At 49.3% G+C, this 8206-nt stretch overlaps 2 protein-coding genes across 2 annotated transcripts; one reads left to right on the plus strand and one right to left on the minus strand.

Moving 5' to 3' along the window:
• Nucleotides 1–202: 202 nt before the first annotated feature.
• On the plus strand, nucleotides 203–6188 carry N7495_003935 (proteasome activator BLM10; the record flags this gene model as incomplete). Its single annotated transcript, XM_057206586.1, has 3 exons — nucleotides 203–633; nucleotides 709–6064; nucleotides 6126–6188. The coding sequence occupies 3 exons, from the start codon at nucleotides 203–205 to the stop codon at nucleotides 6186–6188; spliced, it is 5850 nt and encodes a 1949-aa protein (XP_057064266.1).
• A 425-nt stretch (nucleotides 6189–6613) lies between these two features.
• Nucleotides 6614–7837, minus strand: N7495_003936 (aldo/keto reductase; the record flags this gene model as incomplete). The annotated part of the gene is made up of 5 exons (XM_057206587.1): nucleotides 6614–7120; nucleotides 7187–7446; nucleotides 7473–7542; nucleotides 7600–7750; nucleotides 7812–7837. The coding sequence occupies 5 exons, from the start codon at nucleotides 7835–7837 to the stop codon at nucleotides 6614–6616; spliced, it is 1014 nt and encodes a 337-aa protein (XP_057064267.1).
• Between the last annotated feature and the right edge of the window lie 369 nt (nucleotides 7838–8206).

Genomic DNA, 8206 nt, shown 5'->3' on the forward strand with positions numbered 1-8206 from the left:
TCTACACCCTTTGGGTAATTTCGAATCTCGTGGTTGATGTATGTTTCTGATCGTGAATGCCGATGAAGCATCCGGCAGATTTCAATATAGTAAATTGCAAAAGTTGATAACCTTTGCATTCTAGAGCCCCGTCTGACGTTCAACTCCTCATCATCATACGCCGTGTTGCTCGACCTTACCACCTCCTCCTACGCATCCGAGCATGGATGCCTCGACACCCAAGACAATTCTAACATCTGATAATTTCTTCCATGCACAAGAACTCTCACGCGCCACATCGCCAGGTGGTGAACCCGCTGCAATGAATGGTGATGTCGATGCAAAAGCCCGCGTCCGACCGCGAACCTACCCATACTTCAAATACCTTCCATACCAGCTTGAAGATGAACCAGAGCGAGATCGAACCCTTCAGGAGATTTTGAAGCACCTTTATATCGCGGTCGAAGCTGGGGACTTCAATCCTGGAGCTGTGCACTGGACACGTGAGCTCCGAGGATGGTTATCACTCAAGTTTGATCCAACTCGAAAGGACCGGATCAACCTAGTAAAGCTTTACTATGAGCTTGCCTTGGCTCCTGGTATTGACCCTAATGTCTCGGAGCGATTTGCGAGCATGTTCATGCTACTTACCAAGTGAGCCAAACCAACCCAATATTTTCCCTGGTCTTTGCTTTATCCAACAAGAACACTGACCGTGATACTTTACAGGCGCAAGCACTATCTTCGGCCCGTCAAAGACCTTACCCTAGATTGGAAACCTCTATACAAAGAACTCAAGGCTTTTGTGCTCCCGACCGAATCCGGCCTGGTTCACTCGACTAATCTTAAGAGAAATATAAAGACACTCACTAAGCTATGTGCCTTTGCTCAACTGTTCATCGATCCTCGCGAACTTCCTGCGATGCTTGAGGAATTCTTGCCTCACTACACTACCTCCTTCTCCGAGGGCGCATTTGTGGTCGCTGGTCTGATCAATCTGTTGCTTCCAACATCGCCCCCTCCACCTAACCGTGAGGATCTGCTCCCTCAGAATTATTTGCCCACTCATTTCCACTTGTGGTCTCTTGTTGGTCGCTCAAAAACCTTTGATACGACATATGTGGACTACCTCTCACGACTAGCCCGCGATTCACTACCAGCCGGGCAAATCACCTTCTCTGAGCACGGTATTTTTACTAAGGAACAGTCTGCACTTATCTTCACCGCGATACTGAGGCTGTTAGAGATCCCCGTGGGACAGTCTACCTCTCCATACAGCGCTCTAGTTGATATTTCTTCCGGTCTGGGCATCATGCTTGATCGTGATACTCGCAAGCATCCTGTGGCCCATCACATCGCCCGATGGATAGTCATGTCTCTCTCGCCTACTTGTTTGGAGTCGGAAGATTCCATTCTCAGTCAACTGGAGGGTCTAATACAGGCTGTGGAAACTTTCTTCCACCCTTCTAACTCGGGCAGCTGGACAAAGACCTTGTCGCAGTTGGTATTTTACCTAACTGACTTCTTTGTCATGCGTTGGAATCGTGAGCAAAGTGGGGAGATGGATATTCCACAAGAGCGACGACTCAATGAGCCATTGAAGCAACGCTTTGTTCTTTGCCTCAGGGATGTAGTCTTTATGGGCATCTACGCCAAGAGCAGCACTGCAATGACCTTTTCCTTATCTACACTACAGGGACTCGCCTACCTGGAGCCACATCTTATTCTGCCTGGCGCCTTGCAGAGGATCTACCCTGCTCTGCAGGGTCTCGTTGAGGTGCATCGAACCACGTCGTCGCTTCGTGCCATGCAGGTTCTTTCTCGCGTTATTACCCGGACCAAAGGCTACCGATGCCATATGACCACTCTCCTTGGCCTTGCATTGCCCGGTATCGATGCCAATGACCTTGAAAAGTCTCTTCACGCTCTATCATTCATTCAATCCGCATGCTACAATATTCCAATGGCAGACATGACCAAGGGAAGAGATGACATTAACTGTAACATGCTCGCTTTGCAATGGATTACCGGCGAAATGGAGCGTATGGAGGAGCAGGGAGCTGCTGTTCAGCTGAATTACGACACCGAGCTAGATGATGAGACAGAAGAAATGATCCTCCGCTCATCCACTTGTAGCTTTGGAGACTTCATCATCTCATTACTTGGCCGTGTATTCACACTCCTGGAGAACCTGCCAGATGTCACACGAGTGCGTAACAGTTCTCCAGAAGAGAACATCGTGAACACATTGCCTGCCACTTTTATGCCTCTTCTTGCTTCTCTATCTCCGGAGTACTACGATATTGCCTTGTCAAAAATTGTGGATTTTGTATCCAATCACGTCATTCACCAAGCCCGAGATGCCATGGCATTCATTTGCAACGCTCTGTGCAAGGTCAACCCTGAAAAGGCCCTGAAGCGGTTCATTCCAGTTTTGACAGCGGCTATCCGAAGTGAAATAGAGGAAAACGGGGCCGGTTCGACTAGAACCACTGGCACGGATGTTCTCCCGCGTGATCGTGGCTTGGTCTGGAACGTCAGCATGTTAAGTATGTGTGTAGTGCACGTCGGTGATGCTGTTCTTGCCCATCGAGAGGAGCTCTTTGACATTGCAGTTTACATGCAGCAAAATTGCCGAGGAATCCCTACTGTACATATTTCTAACTTCATTCATCACCTTCTGCTTAACTTGACTGGAACATACACCAGGGACTACTCTTTGTACGAGGAGGCGGACGTTGAGGGTGGCATTCAACCACAACACTGGAGCTATAAGGCTGATATGAATAACCTCACAATCCGCTGGCACGTGCCCAAGCGCGAAGAGCTGGAATTTGCAGTCAAAATTTTCGAAAACCAGGCTGGAACGGCTTTGAAGCATCTGTCTGGATTGACGCACGAGACTTCAAGCATTAAGCGTGACGGAAGCGGCAAGGATTGGTCCGACGAAGTCACAAGAAATCTTGTCCTTCTACGACTGCTTCTGTCTGGTATCTCAGTGCTCTTTGATCCGAAGGCTGCCTCACAGTCCTCATCCGAAGCTGACATAATGCAAGATGACTCGGCTGCCTCCAATGATGAAGATCTTGACACCTCAGATGAATCTACAATCAGGGAAAATTTTACATACCCAACAGGGTATCCCCTTGAAGAAGAAGATCCTTTGTATAAGACCATTCACGAAACTCGTGAGCGAGCAGGCTGGGTCTTGCATGAAACCCATCGGTTCCTGGCTGATAACCAAGAGGATGATGTGCCATGCTTCGGAGCTTTGTATTCTGCTTTCCGCTCTTGGTTTGTCGACGTTGGCATCGAAAGATCTGCTCATGTTCTAGATCGCGTGACACGTCTTTTGGCGGCAGATATTCACCCATACAAGATGAGTGGTGTTCGAAAAGATTACCCGCGGGCGCTGTTGGTTCGTAGGGCCAATGTGTATCATCTGCAACGTCTGCGACACAACGCTGCGCCGAGACCCCGGTCCAAGGTTGATGAGGTTCTTCTGTTTGATCTTGCCGAATCCTGTGTTTCTGTCTACACAGAGACGCGTCGAAACGCCCAGAATGCAGGTGAATCGGCGCTGAAGTCCGTTTGGGGTGCCCGGACTCTCATCATCCCCCCTCTTCTCAAGGCACTCCAGAGGGGCGTCAAGGAGAACGACAATGCACGTATTAAGGGCGCCTTGTTCTCGCTACTTCTGAGCAGCGTGGCAAAGACTGTCGGGCGGAACTGGAAGTACACTCCCAGTCTGATCCGAACCTTCATCGAGGCCAGCGCAGTAGACAAGCCATCCGTACAGAAAATTTGTTCCAGCGCCGTGTTCCAGATTATGGATTATGGCCGTGCCATGGAGAGGATGTCTATTTTGGACCGTGACATTGTGGAAGCGATTGCACCTAGTGGCGATGTCAGCAGTCAGATCGAGCAAAAGCGAAGTAACATCAACAAGAAACGTGTTATGATCGAGAAGAAAAAGGCCGATCTGGCAGAAGAGTTGGTGAACCTGGCGCGTATCTCTCATTGGAAGATCGCTAGCCGTGCTGCGACCATTGTCATCACCATGGGTCTGCGTTTCGACTACATCGCCGGTCAAAATCTCATTGACCTGGTGACAAAGGGCTCAATCGATGACCATCCAGGCTTGCGGGGCATGTACTCTCAGGCTCTCATTGCACTGTTCACCATCATTGACGTTCGTGCCATTTGCACCCATGACTACAAGAATTATATCCTGGGTCACCAACGTTTCCCTTCCAAGATCAAGGTTGCAACCAAACCTCATGAGAAAGCGTGGACCCAGGACTACTTAAACAGCTTTGCCAACCCCGAAGCGGAGTATTATATCGATCATGATTTTCCAGGCTGGCTGGTCTGGGGAAAGACCATGCCCGCATACAAATCCAACGTGAAGCGGGACATCGAATATGACGACGTTGAGTGGAACGTACGAACTCAGGTTGGCAAATTGTTTACTCGCGACTGGTTTCACAAATTCTTCATGTACCTGAAGCAGGAGCCAAGAGATCCCTCTGCGGACAAGTTCCGCATGTCATCCGCCATGCTACTGCTCTATGCCTTTGAGCTCATGCTTCGGGATGGCCTCACTGTTGCGTCATTCCAGGATATCAAGGAAGAAGTCCAGGCCGTTTATGAGGATGGCAGTGACAAGCACCAACATCGTGCCACTGCTGAGATTCTCGGGGCCTTAATCAGCTCGGCGACAGAGACTAGCGTGGAGAACCGAGCCTTGGTTTGGGAGTATGCTTTCCCCATTGTGAGGAAGGTCTTTACCGATGGTCTCACTCCTGAAAACTCTGGTTATTGGACAACCTTCCTTCATATGATCCTTCAGTGCCGTGATCCTCGCCGAGCCTGGCCTCTAGTTGATTGGCTTTCCAGCTTCCGTCTGGACATGTCCACCAACGCAGCTTTCAAGGAGAGCTCGAAAATCAATCTTCTTCACCAGTGCATCATCGATTCTGGATGGCATTTCCAGCTGGAGAAACCAATTGTCGAGGATTTCCTCGCTCATTTAAACCACCCATACAAGGGCGTACGAGAGGCCATGGGCCAGACCCTTGCGACGATCTATCGTACAAGATACCACGAGTCGTACCCCGACCTCAAGCAGCTTTTGGACGCTCAAAAGTCTTCGTCGTCAGTCGGAATCTACCCCTATGCTCCAACAGAGGATTTCTCAAAGATGATTCGAGGAGTCTTCGATCAAATTGAAAAGTGGCGACAATTGAGAAGTCCAGGTCAGCAAACCCCTTCATCCTACACATCTGGTAGCAAGACCGTTCTTCTCTGGTTAGATTCAACCCTTTCCTCTCATGAGTGTACGCAGCTTGTCCCATTCTTCCCCGAGGTGTTCACCGCTCAGCTTCTGCACATGATGGATGTCAAGGAGGACCCGGAATTACAATCCCTCGCGTATCATGTCTTCCGCCACCTCCCCAACATTCCGTATCCCGCCGAGAAGAACTCCGAGTTCATTCAATCTCTCATCAGAATCGGACAGACATCTCCATCCTGGCACCAGCGATTGCGTGTAATGATCAATATCCAGATCATCTACTTCCGCCGACTGTTCCTACTGGACCCTGCCGATCGCGATAAGTTGTTCGACTGCATTGCCTCTATGCTCGAAGACTCCCAGCACGAAGTTCGTGCAGGTGCATCTGCCACGCTCTCAGGCATGATCCGCTGCTCGCCTGCATTCCTGCGAAACAGGATGGTTCAGCGATTCCAGGAGCGTTTTACGAAGCTGCTTGTAGAAAACCCTCTCCCCAAGAAGCCGAAGAACCCTCGATCAGCTGTTTCGTCTGTTGTTCCTTCCGGCGCTGGGACTCCTACCCCCGAACACAACCGACTGGTCATCGTTCGACACGGTGCGGTGTTGGGTCTAGGTGCTTTGATCCAAGCTTTCCCATACGACAGTCCTCCGCCCAACTGGATGCCCGAAGCGTTAACCTCGTTGAGCATCCGTGCCGCTAACGACCCCGGCATTGTTGGCTCCAGTGTGAAGTCGATCATCAGCGACTTCAAAAAGACCAGGCAAGATACCTGGCACATCGATGCCAAGGTGAGAATCATTCATCTAATGCGACAATCTCAATATCCTCCGCTAACTGAATTCTCTCTAGGCTTTTACTTCTGATCAGCTGGAAGATTTATCTGGTGTTCTATGGAAGAGCTATTTTGCGTAGAGCTAACTTGACAGATTCGAAATTCAATTTCTCCTTGTTATCAATTTACATGTTAATGATCAATGGAGGAGCTAGTTTACTATCAGTGGGAACGATACTTTACTAAATTGGGATGTGCATCTGGCTTGGTTACTTAATTGTACATAAGACTGTTCAACTCTGATTTGATCTCCTTTGGAGCCCAATCTTGCAATTAGAATCAACCATTGACTGTAAATGTGGATTTTCTTCTTGTATATCTTCCTTCTAATTTGTAATAACATCTCAGGACAAAGCAGACATAGCCTTGTCATATGCTCGTGGAGCACGGGAATACAACCCTCTAATCGCCTCATATGTTCATTCAAAGCATCTCAGTCCAGTCTTACCACCTGGGCAAGGACATCATTCTCACCTCTCATACCTAAGTAATTACCCGCGGCAATCTACCGCTCAACAGGATGAATACCCTTAGGAGCATAAAGCTCCTCAAGATATGTAATTTCTTCAGCCGATAACACCACCTTCAAAGAATCAACAGCCTCATCAATCCGCGCAACGCTATTCAGCCCAACAATTGGGCACTCATTCTTATGGCTAAGCGACCAAGCCAGCGCGATCTGCGCCATACTAACGCCCTTCTTACCAGCAATCTCCTCGACGCGGTCCACAATAGCCTTGTCAGTTTCTGTCTCGCGCGCGCGGATAAGGCCCTTCAGCGTACCGTCTGTTTTTTCGCGCACGCTGGTGCGTGTGCCCCATGGCCGGGTTAGGACTCCACGGGCCATTGGTGACCAGGGGATGAGACCGATGCCGGCGTCGAGACAGTATGGGATCATTTCGCGCTCTTCTTCGCGTGCGATTAGATTGTGGTAGTTCTGCATGGAGATAAATTGGTGCCAGCCATTACGGGCGGCGATATTTTGCAGAGATTGGAACTCCCATGCAGCCATCTATGGATTTGGATTAGTATTTTTTTTTTTTGGTCGTTGCAGGAATGGTGGCTTTGTTCTACTCACCGAGCTGGCGCCGATGTAGCGGACCTTGCCACTTTCAACCACATCATTGAGTGCCTTCATGATCTCCTCGCGGGGGGTTTCGCGATCTAGACGGTGGATCTGCAGGACATCGATATAGGTACCGAGACGCTCGACACTAGCGTCGACAGCTTCGAGGATGTGCTTGCGCGAAAGACCGACGCGGTTGACGAAGCTACCATGGTTGCGGGTGGAGGCTGCGATCGGGGGAAGTTGCCTTCGTCGTCGACGCCGTAGAAGCACTTGGTCAGAATAACCACGCGGCTACGGGGGATGTTGAGCTTCTTGAGAGCATTGCCAACGACGATCTCGGATCGACCGTGGGAGTAGACGTCAGCCTAAGTAGATGGGAGGTTGATTAGCTTGTCCCACTCTCTTGTAGTCTTCACACCTACGGTGTCCCAAGTGTTGATGCCCTTCTTGTAGGCGTGCTCGATCAGCGCGATAGATTCTTCTTCGTCTTGGACCCAATCCTGCCATTGACTACTTCCGAAACCCATTGTGCCTAGGACAATCTTGGAGATCTTTAGACCTGACTTGCCCAGACTTCACCCATGGATTGCTATCAGTACGAACTGTGATGTTTATGCGTGGTGCGGGGTCGTACCGGGTGTATTCCATTTCGGTCGACATGATGTGATTACTGAGATGAATAATATGGATTGTCAAGTAAGGAAGCTGTTAGGACTGATAGTACTAATGTTTCTATTAGTCTTCTATTACTTCAATTTTAGTGATGGTGTAGGTGTCGCGAAGTGTAGAGTTCAGCTACGTAGGTCTTCGACTGACTCACTAATTGTAGAAATATTTACTAGTTCCAATAGTGACTAGTGAGTTCCAAGGTTAGAAGCAGAAAATCAAAGACAGGTTAGACTAGTTTGTGTTAAGGCGATAATTAAAGTAGTCGTCTACATATGCCGAAATAGTTATCCGGTTCACCGCCAATCGGCCCGTCGGTTGAAGATCCGAGGATCTATAGAGCTTCTTTTATGATAGTTGACT

This window comes from Penicillium taxi (genome assembly GCF_028828555.1).
Source record: "Penicillium taxi strain IBT 34144 chromosome Unknown utg000003l_segment0_segment0, whole genome shotgun sequence".
Classification (NCBI taxonomy): Eukaryota; Fungi; Ascomycota; class Eurotiomycetes; order Eurotiales; family Aspergillaceae; genus Penicillium; species Penicillium taxi.